Below are 24,759 nucleotides of genomic sequence, written 5' to 3'. Positions count from 1 at the left end.
TTGAGGTGGTGTAAGTACGAAGCATTGAACGGAGATTTTGTTGAAGAATAGGGTTTTGTAGACAAGAGTGGGGAATAATATGGTGTATTGGCTTCCTGACAATACCAACTTTCTTTCAGAAAAAAAGGTGTTGCATTACTTATTGAACGCCCCTAGTACACGGTAAACAAAGTGATAGTCGTTGAAGTGGTGAATAATGGGTTGGGGTACTGACCCACGTAGTAGCCCATCTCCTTGAGCTCCTGCACCAGCTGCTGCTTCTGGTCGGAGGACATGCGCGCGAAGATGGCGCCGGCGGCCACGACCCGCGGCAGCAGGTCCTGCCTCGCGCTGCGCAGCGCCGCCCACGTGGGGCCCGTCACGGCCAGCCGGTAGGGCGACGCGCCGCCCCCGCCCCCGCCGCCGACGCACGTCTCCTCGTCTCCCGGTGACACCTCGAAAGCCGCGTTGCTCAGCCCGCCGTCGCACGGCATGCTCTGCGCAAACACCACCCACACTTGATGCTACACCATAGCTATCAACTATCACACTTGAATACATAAGGGAAAATAGCGTCACAACACAAAGAAGATACTAACGAAACAGCATTGCATGCCATGGCAGCGTTCTCCATTGACCTGTCAAAACAAACGGCTCTGAGCACTATGGGACTTAACTTCTGAGGTCAACAGTCCCCTAGACTTAGAACTACTTAAACCTAACTAACCTAATCCATGCCCGAGACAGGATTCGAACCTGCGACCGTAGCGGTAGCGCGGTTCCAGACTGTAGCGCCTAGAACCACTCCGCCACCCCGGCCGACTGACTTGTCAAGCAGACTGGACAGCTCCTGCCAGCAATACACCAGTGGACGCCTTGTATTGTCGGTCCCCATTGTGTTGCCTTTCCCACTGTGTAATGCAATGTTCTCAGTAAGCTTTTGCAGTAGGAGATTCATGCAACATTTAGTTTCGCGTGACCTAAGTTGTGCAGTTAAGGTAGTCTGCGGAGAAGCATAGGGTAGACCTATACCATAAGTGAGTCTCGTCTCTAACAGATAGAGACTTTCAATTTGATACTTGTTAGCAGTTAAATAACCAAATTTGCAAAGAACACTTTTTTTTACAAAGATTGTAAATGTCAAACACAATGCCATACGAAATCTGGGATGATCTACTTTGCACGAAAACTTCAGGAACCTATGGAAGATATTCAACGATGTGCACTCCTCTGGGAGATCACTATCTACACTACTGACCATTAAAATTGCTATGCCAAGAAGAAACGCAGATGATAAATGCGTATTCATTGGACAAATATATTATACTAGAACTCACATGTGATTACATTTTCTCGCAATTTGGGTGCATATATCCTAAGAAATCGGTACCCAGAACAACCACCTCTGGCCGTAATAACGGCCTTGATACGCCTGGGCATTGAGTCAAACAGAGCTTGGATGGCGTGTACAGGTACAGCTGCCCATGCAGCTCCAACACGATACCACAGTTCATCAAGAGTAGTGACTGGCGTTTTGTGACGAGCCAGTTGCTCGGGCACCATTGACCAGACGTTTTCAATTGGTGAGACGTCTGGAGAATGTGCTGGCCAGGGCAGCAGTCGAACATTTTCTGTATCCACAAATGCCCGTATAGGACCTTCAACATGCGGTCGTGCACTATCTTGCTGAAATGTAGGGTTTCTCAGGAATCGAATGAAGGGTAGAGCCAAGGGTTGTAACACATCTGAATTGTAACGTCCACTGTTCAAAGTGCCGTCAATGCGAACAAGAGGTGACCGAGACATGTAACCAATCAGGCCGGGTTATACGCCAGTATAGCCATGACGAATACACGCTTCCAATGTGCGTTCACCGCGATGTCGCCAAACACGGATGCGACCATCGTGACACTGTAAACAGAACCTGGATTCATCCGAAAAAATGACGTTTTGCTATTCGTGCACCCAGATTCGTCGTTGAGTACACCATCGCAGGCGCTCCTGTCTATGATGCAGCGTCTAGGGTAACCGCAGCCATGGTCTCCGAGCTGATAGTCCATGCTGCTGCAAACGTCGTCGAACTGTTCGTGCAGATGGTTTTTGTCTTGCAAACGTCCCCATCTGTTGACTCATGGATGGAGACGTGGCTGCACGATCCGTTACAGCCATGCGGATAGGATGCCTGTCATCTCGACTGCTAGTGATACGAGGCCGTTGGGATCCAGCATGGCGTTCCGTATTACCCTCCTGAACCCACAGATTCCATATTTTGCTAACAGTCATTGGATCTCGACCAACGCGACCAGCAGTGTCGCTATACGATAAACCGCAATCGCGATAGGCTACAATCCGACCTTTATCAAAGTCGGAAACGTGATGGTACGCATTTCTCCTCCTTACACGAGGCATCACAACAACGTTGCACCAGGCAACGCCGGTCAACTGCTGTTTGTGTATGAGAAATCGGTTGGAAACTTTCCTCATGTCAGCACGTTGTAGGTGTCGCCATCGTCGCCAGACGAGTGTGAATGCTCTGAAAAGCTAATCATTTGCATTTCACAGCATCTTCTTCCCGTCGGTTAAATTTCGCGTCTGTAGCACATCATTTTCGTGGTGTAGCAATTTTAATGGCCAGTAGTGTATTTCGCTAAGACTCATATAAAAGCATACCTAAAGATGTTAAAATGGCAGCAAACGGCGTCGATACCACGGTAAAACAAAAACATCAAATACCTGGGCTTCATACTAGACTCTACGACGATTTCCAGAAAAACACATCGAATACTACACGGACAGGAATATTAAAACACGTCAAAACAGATTTCTACGCACTGCTACAAATGCTTCTCCTTTCCTACCAAATACACTTACACCCAGTGACCTACAAGTCCGCAATACTGGAATTCGTTCGAGGTAAGGCCAGAACATTCTACAATTGTTTAAAAGTTTCGCCACATGCGTTAATCCAAGCTCTGGACACCTTTCCACCGGACTCGCTGTCATACAATCCCCGTTTGCTAATCCACCGTGAGTTCAACTTCTAATATCCAGTATTTAACCAACCTCGAATCAAATCAAGAACTGTACATCTACATCTACATGATTACTCTGCTATTCACAATAAAGTGCCTGGCAGAGGGTTCAATGAGCCACCTTCAAGCTGTCTCTCTACCGTTCCACTTTCGAACGGCGCGCGGGAAAAACGAGCACTTAAATTTTTCTGTGCAAGCCCTAAAAAAATACGCGTAGTGCCTCAACTCTCACTCAATAACTCCAAACATAGACACAAGGAAAGAGGCTAAGTTATGGTTGGTAGGCACCGGTAGTAGCCGACCTCAGGCAAGAGCAGTTGCAGTTGCAGGAGTTAGGAACACGCAAGGCAGCACCGATAAACGTCTTATCTCAGAAGACGGAGTTAAGAAAGGCAAACCTACGGTTACAGAATTCGTTGATTTAGAGAAAGGTTCTGAAGTTACTAACTGTAATACATACTTTTAATTTTTGCATGTACCAGGGATAAAATACAGGGAAAAATTATCTATAATTTATACAAAACGCGCACTGCAGTTGGAAGAGTCAATATATGAAAGGGAATCTGTAGTTGAGAAAGAAGTGGGACAGTGTTGTTGTCTATCCCCAAAGTTATTCAGTCTGTGTATTAAGCAAGAGGTAGAGGAAATCAAGGCGAAAGCTGGAAGGGGAATTAATGTTTAGGGAGAATGTAGAAGAACGTCGCGGCTTGCCGATGACATTGTAATTCTGTCAGAGCCGTCAAAGATAACTGTAACTGGAGTGGATGCCATGAAAGGAGGTCATGAGAAGAATGTAAAAAATGTAAAACAAGGGTAAAGGAATGCCGATCACGCGGTGCTGAGGGAATTAGTTGAGGAAAATGTGGCACTAAAAGCAGTAGACAATTTTTGTTATTTGGGCAGTAAAATAAGTGACGGTGGCCAAAGATCAGAGGGTAAAAAATGCAGAATGACTACTACACGAAAGGAATTCCTGAAAAAGAGATATTTGGTAATACCACATATAAATTTTTGTGTTAGGAAGTCTTTTCTGAAGATATTTATCTGGAGTGTAGTTTTGTACAGAAGTGAAACATGGACGATAAACAGTGCAGACGAGAAGAGAATAGAAGCTTTCGAAAAATGGTGCTACAGACGAATGCTGAAGATTAGCTGGGTAAATTTACATCTACATCTATACTTTGCAAATCATCGTGATGTGCATGGCGAGGGTACATCCCATTGCACCAGTTTTTAGGGATTCTTCCTGTTCCATTCACGCAAGGATTGTGGGAAAAATGAGTGTGCGAATATCTCTGGGAGTGAGGTAATTACTCTATTCTTATTGTCACGATTCCTATGTTAGAAATACGCAGGGGGTTGTAGTATATTCCTAGTCACCATTTAAAGCCGATTCTTCCAGAGCCTACCAGTTCAGTTCCTTTAATACAAAAAAAAAATGGTTCAAATGGCTCTGAGCAGTATGGGACTCAACTGCGTAGGTCATTAGTCCCCTAGAACTTAGAACTAGTTAAACCTAACTAACCTAAGGACATCACAAACATCCATGCCCGAGGCAGGATTCGAACCTGCGACCGTAGCGGTCTTGCGGTCCCAGACTGCAGCGCCTTTAACCGCACGGCCACTTCGGCCGGCCCTTTAATACCTCTGTGACACTCTTCCACGGATTAAAGTAACCTGTGACGGTTCATACTGTTCTGCTTCGTACACGTTCAATATTCCCTGTTAGTCCTACTTGCTACGGGTTCCAAAGACTTGAGCAATATTCTGGGATGAGTCGCGAGTGACTTGCAAGGAATCTCCTTTGTAGACTGACTGCACTTCCCCGGTATTCTACCAATATACCGATGTCTACCACCTGCTTCAGCCACGACTGAGCCCGTGTGATCATTCCAATTCATATCCCTATAGAGTGTTACATCCAGGTACTTGTATGTGTTGGGCGATTCCAACAGAGACTCATTGATTTTATAGTCATAGGATACTATGTTTTTTTTCGTTTTGTGGAGCGCATAATTTTACATTCCTGAACATTGAAAGCAAGCTGCCAATCTTTGCACCACTTTGAAATCTTATCAAGATATGACTGAATATTTATGCAGCTTCTTTGAGATAGTGCTTCATTATATATAACTGCATCACCTGCAATAAGCCTCATTGTTACTAGTAGTGTATGTAATGAGGTGGTACTGTATCGAACTGTGAAGAAAAGAGATTTGTGGCACTGAATAAAGGAAAGGTCTGGTTAACAGGACACTTACTGAGGGACCAAAGAATAATCAGTTTGTTATTTGAAGGAAGCGCTGAGGATAAAAGTTGCAGAGGAAACTACGGGCCGACTACAGTTAGCAGGTTCAAATGAATGTAAGTTGCTAGTTATGGAGAGTTGATGAGGCTTGCTTATGACAGACGCTTACGGAGCTGCGTCAAACTAATCTTTGGACTGAAGACCACAAAACAACGGTTATCCCAGGAGCATCGAAACGGCTTTGGATGTCAGATTTGGTCCAGTCCTCGTAGACTGTCTTGTATACGGTTCGACGTAATTTTAGCAGAGTAGAAGCAAAGAAAAGAAAGTAGTATTACAGAAGTGGTGGCAGGAATGACGTACCGGCGGCGCGATGGTGGACCTGGTGAAGTAGACCTGCGGCGCTGAGGTGGGCAGCTCCCGGGCAGTCACCTCCACGATGGTCTCGTGCGGCAGCACGATGCCGCTCTCGCGGGCCACGCTCGATGCCGTCTGGATGTTGTCTCCTGCAAAGCACAGTCACTCACACATCAGTCTCTCTACTATAACATTAACTTCATATAACATTAAATGCTGACTTGTAATAGTTTTGTATATGTTTTGCCATACGATAAAAAAAACTTTCAAGTTCATTTGCACCGTAGACTGCAATGGCGCATCACAGACCAGACAGTGTTCTGGGTTTGCGATGGCGGGGCAGGAGAGAGACAGTGTTAACAAGAGGCAATTTTTCGAAGAAAAAATTGCTTCTTATAGTCCGCAAACCGCGGTAGCGGCTGTGCTGGAGTAGAAGGGGGCTGGGCTGCGGCACGTGCCTGTGATCATGACGATCTTGAAGCGCGCCGCGGTCAGCTCGGCGATGACGGGTGTGGTCTGGGGCTTGAGGCGGTTCTCCAGGATGATGATGCCCAGGAAGCGCAGGTCGCGCTCCGCGTCCTCTCGCGCCAGCTTCTGCAGGTTGGTGGAGCGCGCCAGTCGCCGGTGGCCCATGGCGATCACGCGGTAGCCCTTGCTGGTGTACTCGTGCAGCGTCTCGTTCAGGCCGGTCGGCACTGGCGGCAAAATGAGCAAGCTCTTATCAAGATGCAGGGGAAATGCATCGACTCAATCCTCTGCGACAGCCCTTTATCGCCCATCCTATTCTACGTCTTCACCGATATATGCATCTACACCTATATAATCCCCATCTACATCTACATAATCTGCATCTGCTTCTACAATTATATAAATTGCATTTATATATAAATTGCATCTACATAAAAATTGCATCTGCATAGTATGAATCTGTGTGTACAAATGTAAATCTGCATCTGGGACACCTACAGCTACGTAATCTGCATCTGCACCACTAACATCTGCACTGATAACACATCTATATCTATACCATATGCATCTGCATCATCTGGATTAGCATCTGAATGAACATAATCTTCATTTGCATCTAGGACATCTACATAATCTGCATATCTCCTAGGACATCTAAACATTCAACATCTGCATCTACAGCATGTCTACATCTACAATCTACATCATTAGAACAGGCATCTATATCGTCTGCATCTAAAGCTACATTTAGATGTACGTACCCATCTGCACCTACAGTTACAACTGCATGTGCATCTGCACCAAAATCTAAACATGCATTTAAATCTGGATCTGCATCTGTATCTAGATCTGCATCTACATAACTTACAGTTTCTGCGTCCTCACCTGTAAAACTATGTTTAAATTTACATCTGCATGTACTTCAGTATTTATATCCCGCAAGCCACCTTACAGTACACTGTAGACGGTACTACTGGTGCCCCTGTCGTGTCCCACTTTCATATCTCTTTTGTAAATGGAGCGTAGGAAGAACGATTGTCGGTAAGCTACTAAATGAGATCAAGTTTCTCTGATTTTCTCGTCATGATCTTTTCGCAAGATGCATTTGGGACCAAGTAATATTGTCGCAGAAGAAGCTGAGTAGCACAGTCACCGTGGTGTACTGGTTATGATACTAGACTGTTGCATGGAAGGTACTAAATTGAAAACTCAACTGTAAAATTTTTATTTCTATATTCGGTTCGAGTACATTCTAGCAGTATCCACAAATGTCAAGAATCATTGTACTGGAATGTTCTGTATCTGTATATACACCGTATGTGTTCCGGCCGAAGGCGGTTTACTCCGCGCTCTTGTATGTGCAAGTGCTGAATAAACCTTCTTTAAGTGAAGTTAGTGTTCGTCATTCAACTAATTACACGTTCTTCTGCGTGAAAATACGTTGCCTGAGTCTTCTTGGAACTTCTGCTCTCAGAATTTAATACGAAACACGTGGCTCTTCTTCGGATCATTTCTAACTTCAGTTCTGATAATTGGAATGAAAATATCCACATGTGTATTAAGTCAAATGAACGTACTTGTAAACACTGCTAAACACAAAATAACTTTATTTGAATAACGAATTATGCCATTTCGGATCCTGTGGATGCACCGTATACTACTTCCTTTGTCACAGCGCCAACATACGAATTTTTAAACGGTTTCTTAAAGTAGGGTAGCTGCTCTATAAATCCTTCCCCCCCCCCCCCCCCCCCCTAAAAAAAATGATACACTGTAACATGGTAACATCGCAACACTTAATTGAAGAACGCTACGCAATATAAACACTACAGGTCAGTAACCAAATTTTAAAAAAGCTGTCTGTGCTGCAGTGTCTTTTCTGAAATGTGTGGAGCATACCGTTACATTTAAGAGAAACGTCGAAAATATGCAGCACAGATAAGACGACAACAGAAGGTTTTGAAATATGTTAGTATAGTACAGGGTGATTAAAAAAGAATACCACAACTTTAAAAATGTGTATTTAATGAAAGAAACATAATATAACCTTCTGTTATACATCATTACAAATAGTATTTAAAAAGGTTTTTTTTTACTCAAAAACAAGTTCAGAGATGTTCAATATGGCCCCCTCCAGACACACGAGCAATATCAACCCGATACTCCAACTCGTTCCACACTCTCTGTAGCATATCAGGCGTAACAGTTTGGATAGCTGCTGTTATTTCTCGTTTCAAATCATCAATGGTGGCTGGGAGAGGTGGCCGAAACACCATATCCTTAACATACCCCCATAAGAAAAAATCGCAGGGGGTAAGATCAGGGCTTCTTGGAGGCCAGTGATGAAGTGCTCTGTCACGGGCTGCCTGGCGGCCGATCCATCGCCTCGGGTAGTTGACGTTCAGGTAGTTACGGACAGATAAGTGCCAATGTGGTGGCGCTCCATCCTGCTGAAATATGAATTGTTGTGCTTCTTGTTCGAGCTGAGGGAACAGCCATTTCTCTAACATCTCCAGATACTGTAGTCCAGTTACAGTAGCACCTTCGAAGAAAAAGGGACCAAAAACTTTATTGGCTGAAATGGCACAGAAAACGTTCACCTTCGGCGAGTCACGTTCATACTGAGTTGTTTCTCGCGGATTCTCAGTGCCCCATATACAGACATTGTGACGGTTGACTTTCCCGTTAGTGTGGAAAGTTGCTTCATCACTAAACACAATCTTACAATCTTTGAAACGAAAGATTCATCTGTTTCCATTTGAGCATGGATAAAATCACAGAAATCGATTCTTTTAATCTTATCAGCTGCAGACAGTGCTTGAACCAATTTCAGACGATAAGGTTTCATAACTAACCTTTTTCGTAGGACTCTGCATACAGTTGATTGTGGAATTTGCAGCTCTCTGCTAGCTCTGCGAGTCGATTTTCCTGGGCTGCGAACAAATGCTTGCTGGATGCGTGCTACATTTTCATCACTCGTTCTCGACCGTCCAGATCTTTTCCCTTTGTACAAACACCCATTCTCTGTAAACTGTTTATACCAACGTTTAATACATCACCTATCAGGAGGTTTAACACCATACTTCGTTCGAAATGCACGCTGAACAACTGTCGTCGATTCACTTCTGCCGTACTCAATAACACAAAAAGCTTTCTGTTGAGCGGTCGCCATCTTAGCATCAACTGACGCTGACGCCTAGTCAACAGCGCCTCAAGCGAACAAATGTACAACTAAATGAAACTTTATAGCTCCCTTAATTCGCCGACAGATAGTGCTTAGCTCTGCCTTTTGTCGTTGCAGAGTTTTAAATTCCTAAAGTTGTGGTATTCTTTTTGAATCACCCTGTATAACGCTCATGGTTGGCTGGACTGATCAGATAACTTGTGAAGAGATATTGAACTGATTTGGGGATAAAAGAAAATTTGGACATGACACAAAAAACACCTCCTGAGGCATCAAGGAATAGTCAATTTCGTAACAGAAGGAAATGAAGGGATACATATTGCACAGGAAGATCAGGGGATGAATACTTTAACTGGGCTAAAGTGGATGTATGTTGGAATTATTATGTAGAAATGAAGACACTTGCGCAGAATAGACTGTCGTGTAGGACTGCATCAAAACAGCCTCCACACTGAAGACTAACAGTAACAGCATGAACATTATTACACTTTTTGCTTAATGATATGGTGTGTTAACTACCACATAGCAATGGCAATAGGAAACAGGCATAGCGCGCAGCATATCTGCATACGGCGGAATCACCTCACCTGTGCTGGGGTCGGATAGTGAGCTGATCATCTCTGGAGATCCCTTGCAGTACATGTCGTAGTCCTGGACTCCAGAAGTGATAGTGACGACGCTCATGCGCTGCAGTCTGGAGGAAAACTGGAACTGGTGCACGATCGAGATCTCCTTGGGGGCCTGGAAGCAAACACTGGGTCATAAACAGGCCGCTTGTACATACGCGGTTATCCGTGTTGTGCAACTAAAAAAGTTACGCGAGGCAGTTATCATTACGAGATGGTAACACAGATGATCGCTCGTGTACTGTGATCAGAATCATTTGCACCACTGCTTTCACCAAAAATTAAAGGCATCTATCTGGATTGTGTTCCGTAACGACATCAAACTACCTAATTAGACAATAAACATTAAATTTTTTTAATATATTGTGTTTTTTAATGTCGATAATATGAAAATCAATGACAGGTAGATGGAACGGTGAGGCCGTGTTATTATCTTTGTTTTTAAATATCTGAAATCTCTATAAATAAGTATAAATCAACAGTGTTAATAATTGTAAAACTAATTTAGTAATTGTAATGACCGTACATCTCGCTAGGAACTTTTATTGTGCTGAATGAGGGTCTGCAACAGTACGCCGATTAAGCTGGGCGAACTACATCGTCTTTCATCCTGATGAGTTTGTTTGGATGACCCTGGCGCACAACAAAGATTCCTGTAATAAGTTCTGATGACGGAAAGTATTTTTGACTTTGAGTGAGTCTATTTATTAAAAACTGAAGTCGTGTGAATGACGTTTTCAAATGTACAACAAAATGTGCGTTTACGTGTGACAGAATCTAAATCAAATCGTCTACAAAATAGTGTAGCAATTTACACAATAATTGTAAGTCGTATCTAAAATTTAATAGTCACAGATGCAAGGATTTTTGGACGCATTTTGTGTTCAAATAATTACAACACAATGACTTCAAGAGAAATGTCTCTGTCTGGCAGCATGGGGAACTACTATTAAACGACAGTATTTGAGACGCAAAGAAATTGTGTAACATATTCGCCACCAACAAAAACATCTGATCAGCTGCTACGAGGCAAGAACCACTCGTAATTTAATAATTAGTTGTGTATAAGGGAGAAACAGTCACTTCATTGCAACTATTCTTCGTTTGGAATTTTGAACAATATAATTACTTAAATTTTGTACTCACGTTTTACTCTTTCCTAAGAACATTTAAAATTGCTTTCCCCTTTTGTGCTATTGAAAAGAGTTAATTTATATGTAAGATATCATTTCACTAAATGTATAAATCTAAAACGACAATGTCAAACTGTCGTCATATTTTAATAAATTATTAGTGAAAATAACTGCAGCCAATTCAGATATTGGTACTGAACTTGTCGCCTTTCTTTTTAACTCGCATCGGTTAGTTTCAATAATTAAAGTAAATTTCAAAATGCTAGCCAGAATGCTATGCAGTCAAAGTACCTCATCCTGACGCTGATCATTCACTGTTGGTTTGGTGGATATCGCTAAGTATGAAAACGATACTGACGATAGGCGGTGAAGTTTTCTGACTGATCTGATGCGGCTCGCAACGAATTTCTCTCCTGTGCCAACCTCTTCGTCTCAGCGTAGCACCTGCGACCCACATCCTCAATTATGTGCTGAATGAATTCCAATTTTTTTCTCCCTATACAGTTTTTTCCTTCTACAGCTCCCACTAGCACCATGGTGGCTATTCCCTGATGTCTTATCAGATGTCCTATCATCCTGTCCCTTCTTCTCGTCGATTCTCCGGAGAACCTCCTCATTTCCTACCTTATCAGTCAGCCTAATTTTCAACATACACATCTCAAATGCTTCGAATCTCTTCTTCTCTGGTTTTCCCACAGGCCATGTTCCACTACCGTGTAACGCTGTGTTCCAAACGAACACTCTCAAAAATTTCTTCCTGCTCCACCTTACGCTTTGAAATTAAACAGACGATTGTGCAGGCTTAGACGTGGTCATGAGATTTTCCCGTAACTTGCTTGCGTAAATTTTTCGATGCATTCGGAAATCAAGGTGACGAACCAAGGTCACGCATCGAGTAGAAAGAGTATACACTAGATTTGATACAGGGAGACCCGTGGGAGATACGTTACTTAAAGTCTGACAGTATAAAGAGGTGAGGTTTATAAGTGTAGTATTGTACAGAAGCGAAAAATGGAAAATGAGCAGTTTAGACAAGATAAGAATGTAGTGCTATAGAAAAGTGCAGTAGATGGGTAGATCTAGTACCTAATTAGGAAGTTTACAAAATGAGATTTTCACTCTGCAGCGGAGTGTGCGCTGATATGAAACTTCCTGGCAGATTAAAACTGTGTGCCGGACCGAGACTCGAACTCGGGACCTTTGCCTTTCGCTGGCAAGTGCTCTACGAACTGAGCTACCCAAGCACGACTCACGCCGCGTTCTCACAGCTTTACTTCTACCTATACCTCGCCTCCTACCTTCCAAACTTTACAGAAGCTCTCCTGCGAACCTTGCAGAACTAGCACTCCTGAAAGAAAGGATATTGCGGAGACATGGCTTAGCCACAGACTGGGGGATGTTTCCAGAATGAGATTTTCACTCTGCAGTGGGGTGTGCGCTGATATGAAACTTCCTGGCAAATTAAAACTGTGTGCCGGACCGAGACTCGAACTCGGGACACAGTTTTAATTAGGAAGTACTGAATCGCATTAGGGGAACTAGAAATTTGTGATATAACTTGAGTAAAAGAAGAGACTGTTTGATAGGACGCATACTGAGGCTTCGCGAAATATTCTGTTTGGTAATCGAGGGACGTGTGTGTGCTTGTATAGGGTGACGGAGGGAGGGGGTGTTAAAAATTTTAGAGGAAGTGCAAGGAATGAATTACAGCATCCTTCCCTTGGTATCTCTCTCTCTGGTTCAAATAGATGTAGGTTGCTATAGTCATGCCGCAATGAAGAGGCATGCACAGGATAGGGTGGAGTCGAGAGGTGCACTAAACCAGTATTCGGACTGAAGATGACCAACACCATCCTAAAACACAGAAATGTTACAAGCGACGTCTGTGTCTGAGGCACTGTAGTTCAATTCTTTTATCTTGGCGGCTCGCGCATGCCCGCACAGACGCGGGAGACTCCTGCGTTGCCAGTTGCACGCGCCAAGAGAAGCAGCGCCATAGTGTAGTATAGTTCGCAAACTTACGTTTACGGGAGAGCGCGCAGTTTATGAAGTAAAGCCACCGCGGCCGCATTAAGCCTTTCGCTGCTACAGAGACGTGCTCCCCGCATTCCGCGCTGTGCGCATTTTTGCCATTACTGCACTGCTCGCCTTTGCAGACACATGGTATTCAGACTGCTTTGACACACTTATCATTCGATTTCACAGAAACTATTTGGCCCAAAAATTTGATTTTTACACATCTTCTTGACTGATACCTTCCCCCCATAAATGAATTAATTTTGTTTCGATGTTCAAAGCAGTTATTGTGCAGCATTAAATGTAGTAAACCATTGCACGAAATTTTGAAGAGTTTGCAGAGGTAAAAGTCCACAGGGTATACGTTCTGTATGGTCGATTTTAATTGCCACTAGACATTTCAAAAAATTACATTCAAACGAATAAAATTCATGAAGTAAGACACTTCGATATTGTTTTTAAATAAAGAAAATATTTAGTATCGAACAAGATTTGAACTCAGAATCTTTTACTTAGCACTCAAACACCTTAATCATTACACTAACACAGCTCGTCATTCAACTTACGTCCTGGAGGACTTTAAAGTATCAAGCAAAATACCGACAAACACTGTTGGTATGACTGTGAATTACTCACGTTTCATCGAAGTACAGTAGGAAATAAATAATTACCGCTGTTCTTTATTGCGAAAAAGCGGTTAGTGAAAATGAATTTCCTTGCTATCGCCTGAATTAGGAGGCTTATTGCTTGTTTGGTTTAATTAATTAATAGAATATGAAGCAATTGGTATAAAGAATGCTTTTTCCAAGTTTTCTTTTATAGAAAGTCTGCTATCAAGACATTACATTTGTTCAATTACTTTATTTATGACTGAACGTTTCTAAAACTGAAGACACTCGTCAGTGCTCTGCACTGCAGTCGATCTCTGGCAATGTCGTTCTCTGTTCATTGGCTGACTGTGTTTTGTGACTTCAGATGGGCAGAACGAACCTAAACTCGGCCGCCGTCGTAAATGACGGGCACTATAGTCATCATGCAGGGTGTAGTCATCATGCAGGGATGGTCTTTATATTTTCAACGACTGGACACCTTTCAAGCTGAGGGGAAGAAAACTGACTTTCAAACACTATGGGGCAATGGCATGTACTCAGCTGGGGAAAGTGTTTTGAAGAACTCCGCTGTAATACATGTGGTCCAGGAGAATGTGCAGGAACTTGCTGCACCATGTTTACTCCGGAGTGAATTGTTAGGCAGGCTTACCTGGCTCTCTCCTGGAGGCGGTCTCACGACCGTCGGCAGGTTCTCTTCGTCCTCGTCGTCCTCTTCAGATTCCCCGTCCGCCACGTCCTCTTCTTCTTCCACTAGCTCCCACTTCGTGAACTCGAACATCTGCAAGTACCAAGTGAGCCATTCCAACAAGTATGCAAGCAGGTAAGGTCAGAAGCGTAACAGCGTCCACGGCATAGTAGCGCGTGGAATGAACAGCAGAAAATGTACAGTCGCTTCCATATAAAAATACACTTCCATAGCTGTAACTTACCCAGTCGCCTCCACAGGATAGATGTCAGATACCTGCTAACTCGTTTGTGCCACATTTTTTGTGTGTGCGGTATTGTGGCCAACAAATGACTTTCTTTAGTTTCTCATGGTCGTGGTTAGTTATTGACTGCAGGAATTATTTATTTCACAATTGCAATTTCAAGTGGAACTGCTAAAGATTTTGCTTCAGCACATGTCGGACTTTAAAATCCTCCGACATGTCTGTATGTCATTGTCGAGAATAGGCCTTTTCACGATGTAAACATTCGCGTAAATCGCTGCAAAATGGTTCAAATGGCTCTGAGCACTATGGGACTCAACATCTGAGGTCATCAGTCCCCTACAACTTAGAACTCCGTAAACCTACCTAACCTAAGGACATCACACACATCCATGCCCGAGGCAGGATTAGAACCTGCGACCGTAGCGGTCGCGCGGTTCCAGACTGTAGCGACTAGAACCGCCCGGCCACACCGGCTGGCAAAACGCTGCAAATCAATGTTCTAGCACACTGTTTATATGTAAACTATGACCGTTGCCGCGAAACTGCATTTGTGCTATAAATAATTCCTACAGTAAACGGCGAATGTGAGTCCTTTAAATGATGACTTTGTGCGAGAAACTAAGAAAATTGTAACGACACTATGCTCACATCATAAAATGCGACAATTAATGGAACCATCATCGACTTTTTAAGCGATTGTAATCCGTAAATGTAATTGTGTATCTGTTCCTAAGAAGAGCTACTGTAAAATATCATGTACTGCAAGATGATAGTATCATACCTACGTTTTGTTTAACCAGATCAGGTTACAATTTCAGTTCAGAAAAAATGTGTATTTTTACAGCTCATTGCCTATTTCCCCCTTCAGTAATAAAAAAAACTGTATCTGTTGCGGCTGCCATTATGTTTTATTGTAATGCTATGTTTTTACGGCCGGCCGTTGTGGCTGAGCGGTTCTAGGCGCTTCAGTCCGGAACAGCACAGCTGCTACGGTCGCAGGTTCGAATCCTGCCTCGGGCATGGATGTGTGTGACGGCCTTAGGTTAGTTAGGTTGAAGTAGTTCTAAGTCTAGGGGACTGATGACCTCAGATGTAAAGTCCCATAATGCTCAGAGCCATTTGAACCATTTTATGGTTCAAATGGTTCAAATGGCTCTGAGCACTATGGGACTTAACATCGATGGTCATCAGTCCCCTTGAACTTAGAACTACTTAAACCTAACTAACCTAAGGACAGCACACAACACCCAGCCATCACGAGGCAGAGAAAATCCCTGACGCCGCCGGGAATCGAACCCGGGAACCCGGGCGTGGGAAGCGAGAACGCTACCGCACGACCACGAGATGCGCATTTTATGTTTTTACATCATAATGTGTTATGTTATTACGTAATTTTTTGTAGACATACGATTTATTCGCAATTTTCATTTGGAAATGATAGATGAAATTGCAATCGATGATTGCAAATAGAGCTAATTGCTACCTTTGCTCTTCAGAAACAATTATAATGGCATAATATTCTAGTTAAAAAATGGTTCAAATCTCTCTAAGCACTATGGAACTTAACATCTGAGGTCATCAGTCCCCTAGACTTAGAACTGCTTAAACCTAACTAATCTAAGGACATCACACACATCCATGCCCGAGGCAGGATTCGAACCTGCGACCGTAGCAGCCACGTGGTTCCGGACTGAAGCGGCTAGAACCGCTCGACCACTGCGGCCGGCTAATATTCTAGTTTTTAGGTGAAAAAAACACATAGATAACACGACTAATTTTAAAAACCACAAAACAGAACTATATGATACAATCTCGCAAATATAATAAGAGGTTGATTTGTGACAGTACCGGTACCTCTGGTGAAAAAAAAAAAAAAATCAGAGCTTCAGTTTTTGAAACGTGGTATGTTAAAACTTTATTTTTTACCAGTAGAAATGCATTCGAACTTTTAAAATGCGCAGAAAAGCGTTAAGATAACGTTTTAAGAAGTCTAAATTTTAAAACCGCCATCCCCTGAAGCTCACAGTACCGGAACATCTCTTTGTACAAATCAAGCTGCATGTATGCAGACTGGTTCAAAAAGAAAGAACAAATTTCTGTTGTTTTTTACAGAGAAACTATGAAAGAAACATATTGCGAATGTGTCTGGATAGATTATGGCTCAAAATTTTATGTTCGCACTGACAGTATATCATACACTCAACATGACCACCATGCGTTTCTTGAGAAACATCGAAACGGCATTCCATTTCACTCCACACACAAACCAACTGGTCCCCGTTTATTGACTCCCCATCACGATCCATGTCGACGGTCACGTCACCGAAAATTTGCGGTCCACCAGCTAGTGGAAAGGCGTGGATCTACTGTGAAAGTCGGCTTTCAACTCCTCTCTCTAATGGTTCAAATGGCTCTGAGCACTATGGGTCTTAACATCTGTGGTCATGAGTCCCCTAGAACTTAGAACTACTTAAACCTAACTAACCTAAGGACATCTCACACATCCATGCCCGAAGCAGGATTCGAACCTGCGACCGTAGCGGTCGCGCGGTTCCGGACTGAGCACCTAGAACCGCCAGACCACCGCGGCCGCCGGCCCCTCTCTTTGTCTCTTGCTGCTGTATGCTGTTGTCCACAGTGGTATGGCGTTGCCCACAAGACTTCATGTAAGGCGAGCGCAGAGCCCAAGACTCTGTCTTTCATGGACCCCTCACAAAAAGTCACAAAGTGTGAAGTCTTGTAACCTGGAAGTCCAAAAGCAGTGAACAAGATCTTGTTGTCCATCTCTTTGGAATGGTGTTAAGATAACGCCGCACCTCGAGATGAAAGTCAGGCGGGGCGCAGTCATGCATAAAAATGGAATCATTGGACTCTTCGTGAAGTTGAGGAAACAACGAAATTTTGCAGCATGCCCATGTATGAGAAACAACGAATTTTGTAGCATGTCCAGGTATTCCTGTCATTGTTTTCTCCGCAAAAAAAAAGAGGTACATGAACTTCGTGAACATGAAAATGGAAATGCCGTGTGGCTAGGGCCTCCCGTCATGTAGACCTTTCGCCTGGTGCAAGTCTTTCGAGTTGACGCCACTTCGGCGACTTGGCGTGGCAATGGGGATGAAAGGATGATGATAAGGACAACACAACACCCAGCCCCTGAGCACACTAAATCTCCGACCCAGCCGGGAATCGAAGCCGGGCCGTTAGATATGACATTCCGTCGCGCTGACCACTCAGCCACCAGGGGAGGACACTTCGTGAAGAGAAACGGCATAAAGCACATTCAATTTCGGTGAGTCTCTTTCATGTTCGACGACGACGCCAGGATTTTGTGACCTCATGTTCTTACAGTATGGCGGTTTACTTTACCAGACAGATGAAACGTCGATCTGTCCGAAAAGATGAGTCGTTCGGAAAAAGTGTTCTCTGCCATTTACTGGAAAAATGAAATGCAAAATTCGCACCTTCTGTTGCGGTCGCCGGGACTCAATTGCTGCAGTAACTGCAACTCGTAACGCTTCATATGCAGGCGTCCAGGCGTCGTTTCAGAACACGACACATCGTTTGTTCTTTGAGGAAGTTATGGATTCCTAGGACTCCGCGAGACATTTGCATCAGACGTGCGTAATCGGCCAGTGCTCTTACCTTTAACATGAGGCCAACTTCCGAGAATTTTGCATGCGAATCATAAATCTGCTTGCGCAGAGGCGGCTTCTTGCCGAATCGACGGCGGAAAGCACATTGTACTTGAACAATGCATTGACTTCGCGCAAATTCCAACACACAAAAAGATTTTCTTGTGGTGTAGTCGCCATGTTGCTACAAACAAACAACAGCGCACCTGTGTCAAAACTTTGAAGCTTCCTCTATCAGGTAACACGTACAATGTGTTTTTAACTTTTACAATTTGTCTGTAATAAATAGTTGAAATACGTTCTTTCTTTTGGTTCAATGGTTCAAATGGCTCTGAGCACTATGCGACTTAACTTCTGAGGTCATCAATCGCCTAGAACTTAGAACTAATTAAACCTAACTAACCTAAGAACATCACACACATCCATGCCCGAGGCAGGATTCGAACCTGCGACCGTAGCGGTCACGCGGTTCCAGACTGAAGCGCCTTTAACCGCACGGCCACACCGGCCGGCTCTTTCTTTTGGAATCATCTTGTGTATATAAGTGCGAGATGTGTGTAATGGAAGAGTGGAAGAGCAACAATATGTGAATTGTGAGTCCGCCTTGATGCGAAAGACTTTCTTGTTTGTTTACTTATTTATTCCCCAAACTGGTTTCAGCGACAAATATCGCCATCGTCAGTTGGTTCCTTAAATCTAAAACATGCAGAAAATAGCACAGTTATACAAACACTGTAACACAGTATTACATTTTTAATGTTCGTTTGTTGAAATATAGTTTTCTGTGGATACTTACATACTACCTTATTTGCTGTACGTTATGGCATGTTTTTAAGAATTGTTGTTGTCCCTGTTTGTGGCATATTTACTGTGCATTTTCTGTTGCCGTTTTTCTCAGCGTAGGTCATGTCATCTGTAACTGTGTGAGCGGCTGATAGTAAAGAAATACTACAAGATAAACTGATGCATATCAGCGTTATACATTTGGGGTTGCGGTAGTGTTGTGGATACAGTTTTGGTGTGTATTACGCTGTTACTTAGTTTGTCGTGTACGCACGTACATTGGACGGCGTGCAGCTAACTCTATAGACAGAAAAGCAAAACTTTCGCACTTTGTTTATGATTTTAAAAAAAGCGCTATCTTTCTGTTCACGTGTATCGCGAGTAATGTATCATGTTGCGAGAAGGCTATGAAAGCTGTAGCGGGAGTTCTGACGACTTCTGTTCCTTACTTATGTCTCTGCGCGTGATGGGGAAGTGGTTCTTTTGCGTGTGTGTGCTTTCTGCTCTGTGTCCTGGGTCAGTTCTGTCAGAGCGGTAAAGAGTGTATTGTTGCAGAGTGTTGTGTTTTAGTTTACCTCGTTTTTGCCTTCCACTATAGCCTTTCGTATGTAGTAACTTTCTTCTGTTAGTTGTTGGTACAGACGATTGCTGTGTTTCGGAAAGTGTAGATAGCTTTGGATATAAGTGGGGTTATGGTCTTGTTCCTCAGGTGTTCTGCGAAAGTTGGATGTGCGCTGTCACTCTTTAGAGCTCTCATCAGCTCTGTGTATCTCACCTCGTTCGGAAATTTCTGCCTTGTTTGCTCCATCTATTGGGCCTGAAAGGAGTCACAGGTGAGCTGATATATTCCAGCACGGCTGAATCTGTCTGAGGTTTTTTTGTTTGATCTTAATCTTTTTTGAATTGTGTTCTTTGTTCTGAATGTTATTGGGATCCCTTGCTTTTTCAGATTCAATGTGATATTTTGTTATTGTAGGTTGGAGTGTACCATCTGTCTCTTTTTCTGACGTGGTGTGATGTGCTGTGTGTTCTGCCTCTAGCTTTCAGATACTTTGGTTGTGCTCTTGAGTGGGTGGCCGAGTTTAAGATGTCTGCTTTGTAGTCGTCTTAACAGCCATTTGTTTCATTATATGGAGTTCCTATGTGTAGTTTTCTGGTTTAAGACGTGTTCTATTTATCCTAAGGAGCATGTGTATGAAACTGGCATGTTTATGCACTGTTAGGTGGCTGGATGAGCTATGAATAGCAGTGCTTGTGGACGTGTGTTTTATGTAGATGGAGAATTCATATTTTTGGTTGTTTCTTGTGATTGTAAGATCAAAGAAATATAGTTTCTTGTTTTTTACTGTTTCCATTGTGAAGTGGATTGTGGGTGTTGTGTGGTGATGTTACAGTGCAGCTCTTCTATCCTTTTGTGTGTTTCATCTACAAGACAGATTATGTCACCCACATCTCGGTACCAGTAGGTTATATTGTACCCTTCTTGTTTTACAATGTTGTTGAATATTGTGTTCTCTATGTGATTCAAGAAAATGTTGGCAAAGGTTCCACTCATGGGGTACCCCCCTGGGTAGTCCCTCTTGTTGCAAATAGAAGATGTTGTTGAAAGTGAAGTAGTTTTGTTCTGTGATTAGCCTAAGAGTGGATGAGATTTCATTTATTTGTATGTCTGGGGGTGGAAGAGATTCACATAAATGCGAAATGGTGGCTGAGAAAGCAGCAGGTGGGGCAACAGTGTGTACTGACCCGGACGTCGAGCGGGTCCCCGGCGTACTCGCCGTCGATGAGGCTGAGCGAGTGGCAGCAGGCCATGCCCCTCCTCAGGGGTCCGTCGTGCAGCTCCTGTGGGTCCCTGGCTGGGGGCTGCAGGGACCGCCCCTCGGGCTCCACCTCCACGACGCCCCACATGTCCAGGCCGTCCTCCGTCAGCGTGCCCGTCTGCAACACGCCACACTCTGCACGCCTACACACCACTATGTGCTGTCACTGTTACGTATAAGGGTCGTCCAGTAAACATGGACGTATAATTTTTTTCTCAGAATATATTAATTCTTAAGAACTAGAATTTAGCGACAATATAAGGAATAGCGCAGTAGGCAGTACAGTTGAAGAGGAATGGACATGTCTAAAAAGGGCCATCACAGAAGTTGGGAAGGAAAACATAGGTACAAAGAAGGTAGCTGCGAAGAAACCATGGGTAACAGAAGAAATACTTCAGTTGATTGATGAAAGGAGGAAGTACAAACATGTTCCGGGAAAATCAGGAATACAGAAATACAAGTCGCTGAGGAATGAAATAAATAGGAAGTGCAGGGAAGCTAAGACGAAATGGCTGCAGGAAAAATGTGAAGACATCCAAAAAGATATGATTGTCGGAAGGACAGACTCAGCATACAGGAAAGTCAAAACAACCTTTGGTGACATTAAAAGCAACGGTGGTAACATTAAGAGTGCAACGGGAATTCCACTGTTAAATGCAGAGGAGAGAGCAGATAGGTGGAAAGAATACATTGAAAGCCTCTATGAGGGTGAAGATTTGTCTGATGTGATAGAAGAAGAAACAGGTGTCGATTTAGAAGAGATAGGGGATGCAGTATTAGAATCGGAATTTAAAAGAGCTTTGGAGGACTTGCGGTCTAATAAGGCAGAAGGGATAGATAACATTGCATCAGAATTTCTAAGATCATTGGGGGAAGTGGCAACAAAACGACTATTCACGTTGGTGTGTAGAACATATGAGTCTGGCGACATACCATCTGACTTTCGGAAAAGCATCATCCACACAATTCCGAAGACGGCAAGAGCTGACAAGTGCGAGAATTATCGCACAATCAGCTTAACAGCTCATGCATCGAAGCTGCTTACAAGAATAATATACAGAAGAATGGAAAAGAAAATTGAGAATGCGCTAGGTGACGATCAGTTTGGCTTTAGGAAAAGTAAAGGGACGAGAGAGGCAATTCTGACGTTACGGCTAATAATGGAAGCAAGGCTAAAGAAAAATCAAGACACCTTCATAGGATTTGTCGACCTGATGGTGCAAGCTGTTCGAGATTCTGAAAAAAGTAGTGGTAAGCTATAGGGAGAGACGGGTCATATACAATAAGTACAACAACCAAGAGGGAATAATAAGAGTGGACGATCAAGAACGAAGTGCTCGTATTAAGAAGGGTGTAAGACAAGGCTGTAGCCTTTCGCCCCTACTCTTCAATCTGTACATCGAGGAAGCAATGATGGAAATAAAAGAAAGGTTCAGGAGTGAAAATACAAGGTGAAAGGATATCAATGATACGATTCGCTGATGACATTGCTGTCCTGAGTGAAAGTGAAGAAGAATTAAATGATCTGCTGAACGGAATGAACAGTCTAATGAGTACACAGTATGGTTTGAGAGTAAATCGGAGAAAGACGAAGGTAATGAGAAGTAGTAGAAATGAGAACAGCGAGAAACTTAACATCAGGATTGATGGTCACGAAGTCAATGAAGTTAAGGAATTCTGCTACCTAGGCAGTAAAATAATCAATGACGGACGGAGCAAGGAGGACATCAAAAGCAGACTCGCTATGGCAAAAAAGGCATTTCTGGCCAAGGGAAGTCTACTAATATCAAATACCGGCCTTAATTTGAGGAAGAAATTCCTGAGGATGTACGTCTGGAGTACAGCATTGTATGGTAGTGAAACATGGACTGTGGGAAAACCGGAACAGAAGAGAATCGAAGCATTTGAGATGTGGTGCTATAGACGAATGTTGAAAATTAGGTGGACTGATAAGGTAAGGAATGAGGAGGTTCTATGCAGAATCGGAGGGGAAAGGAATATGTGGAAAACACTGATAAGGAGAAGGGACAGGATGATAGGACATCTGCTAAGACATGAGGGAATGACTTCCATGGTACTAGAGGGAGCTGTAGAGGGCAAAACTGTAGAGGAAGACAGAGATTGAAATACGTCAAGCAAATAATTGAGGACGTAGGTTGCAAGTGCTACTCTGAGATGAAGAGGTTAGCACAGGAAAGGAATTCGTGGCGGGCTGCATCAAACCAGTCAGTAGACTGATGACCAAAAAAAAAAAAATTAGTCAACATTTCTTTTACATGCACTGTCTACACAATCTCCATCACTTTCTATGGAGTCACGCTAGCGCTGTGGAGGAGCACATATTCCCTGTTGGTAAACGGGTGATATGGTGCGCTATTGATACCACACTGCGCCAGTCTGCGTTTAGAAGCTGGCAGTAGCCCACGTGACTGCACCACCTATCTGGCCCGGCTCCGGGACACACCCTACTCGGCCAGTTCGGTCAGTGCCGCCACGGATCCTGATGGCCAGACGGTGGGTGGTCTGACCAAATATCCACCACAATATGAGTTAACTGTCCTACCACAGCGTTACCTCGATTGATCGGTTGCCCTCTGTTCGGTGCATTAGTGCGGGCGACGGGGGTTGAGATGTCCTCTAGAACGTGAGCCTCGACTCTGACGTTCCACGGCGAACATTAAGATGTGAATGTGAGCACTACTCTCAAGAGTGGCAACGGTAGGCGATAAAGTACTTTCTACGATTCATAAGGCTTTTCAAATAACATGTGAGCAGTTGTTCCTAACTAGGACAATATTTCAAAAAAGTTCAAATGGCTGTGAGCACTATGGGACTTAACATCTATGGTCATCAGTCCCCTAGAACTTAGAACTACTTAAACCTAACTAACCTAAGGAAAGAACACAACACGCAGCCATCACGAGGCAGAGAAAATCCCTGACCCCGCCGGGAATCGAACCCGGGAACCCGGGCGTGGGAAGCGAGAACGCTACCGCACGACCACGAGATGCGGGCAGGACAATATTTCATACTGCAGTCACTGCCGGACTGTAACCAAACATTCGCAATGATATATTTTTCCCTACGCCCTTTTTCAAATTAATTATGATACACCCTGTATAAAAGGTGAACCAGAACTCCACCGACAAACTTTCACATAACTTTCAGAGGTGGTAGTATCGAACAAACAGAAGAAACAAGTGTCTAGCATTTGTTCATCTTCGATATTGTGAAATACACCTCTTCCACCGCAAACTGTTTGGTTTCCACATGTCTGAATGCTGTAGTACGGACCAAAACAAGAAACAAGTGCAGTAAATATGGGTCCTAAAATGCATATCGTAAGAGCTAGGCTCACTTGTTCAGTAGAAGAGATGTGTTTCACTGTACCAAAGATCAACATGTGCTCATAACTCTTAAGGTATGCACATTACAATCCATAATACTGGACATTTTTTTCTGGTTATAGCCATGCTATCACCTCTCATAATATGGAAAGCAAAGAACTTGCACGAATAGATTTCTTTCAGAGGAGCGATGATGAACAAATCCTCATAGCTCGTAAGCTATGTATGATAGGCTTTCAATAAGTAAGGCAACGAATTTTTTTCTCGGCCAATTTCGGTTGAAGAAAAGCGGAATTTTTTGTGGGATATTGTCGAATATTCCTGCTTGAGCGCCTATAGTTTCATGAAGGTCCGATAGGTGGCAGCGATATACGTAGGCTTCAAAATGGCATCTGTAACGGAGTTCTGTTCCAAGAACAGAGTTGTTATTGAGTTTATTTTAGCGGAAAGGCAGAGCATCGGAGATATTCGTAGGCGCTTGTAGTTCAAAAATATGTTAAAATGTGTATGAAATCCTAAGGGACCAAACTGCTGAGGTCATCGGTCTCTAGACTTGCACACTACTTAAACTAACTTACGCTAAGGATAACA

The 24,759-nt window shown here is 43.4% G+C and overlaps 1 protein-coding gene across 1 annotated transcript in view; it reads right to left on the bottom strand.

Annotated features, from left to right (window-relative positions):
• LOC126198677 (polyamine-transporting ATPase 13A3-like) overlaps nucleotides 1-24,759 on the bottom strand; it is a 452,249-nt gene that overhangs the window by 49,909 nt on the left and 377,581 nt on the right. Inside the window, exons 12-17 of the mRNA XM_049935173.1 lie at nucleotides 20,748-20,939; nucleotides 14,304-14,432; nucleotides 9,856-10,009; nucleotides 6,075-6,311; nucleotides 5,623-5,765; nucleotides 215-476 (exon numbers count right to left, since the gene is read on the bottom strand). Of these exons, the coding sequence (XP_049791130.1) occupies nucleotides 215-476; nucleotides 5,623-5,765; nucleotides 6,075-6,311; nucleotides 9,856-10,009; nucleotides 14,304-14,432; nucleotides 20,748-20,939 (1,117 nt within the window). The remainder of the gene's footprint in view (nucleotides 1-214; nucleotides 477-5,622; nucleotides 5,766-6,074; nucleotides 6,312-9,855; nucleotides 10,010-14,303; nucleotides 14,433-20,747; nucleotides 20,940-24,759) is intronic.

The sequence above is a fragment of the Schistocerca nitens genome, chromosome 8, assembly GCF_023898315.1.
Source record: "Schistocerca nitens isolate TAMUIC-IGC-003100 chromosome 8, iqSchNite1.1, whole genome shotgun sequence".
Classification (NCBI taxonomy): domain Eukaryota; kingdom Metazoa; phylum Arthropoda; class Insecta; order Orthoptera; family Acrididae; genus Schistocerca; species Schistocerca nitens.
Note: the sequence above shows the minus strand (reverse complement) of the source record. Positions and strands in the feature narration are given on the sequence as shown.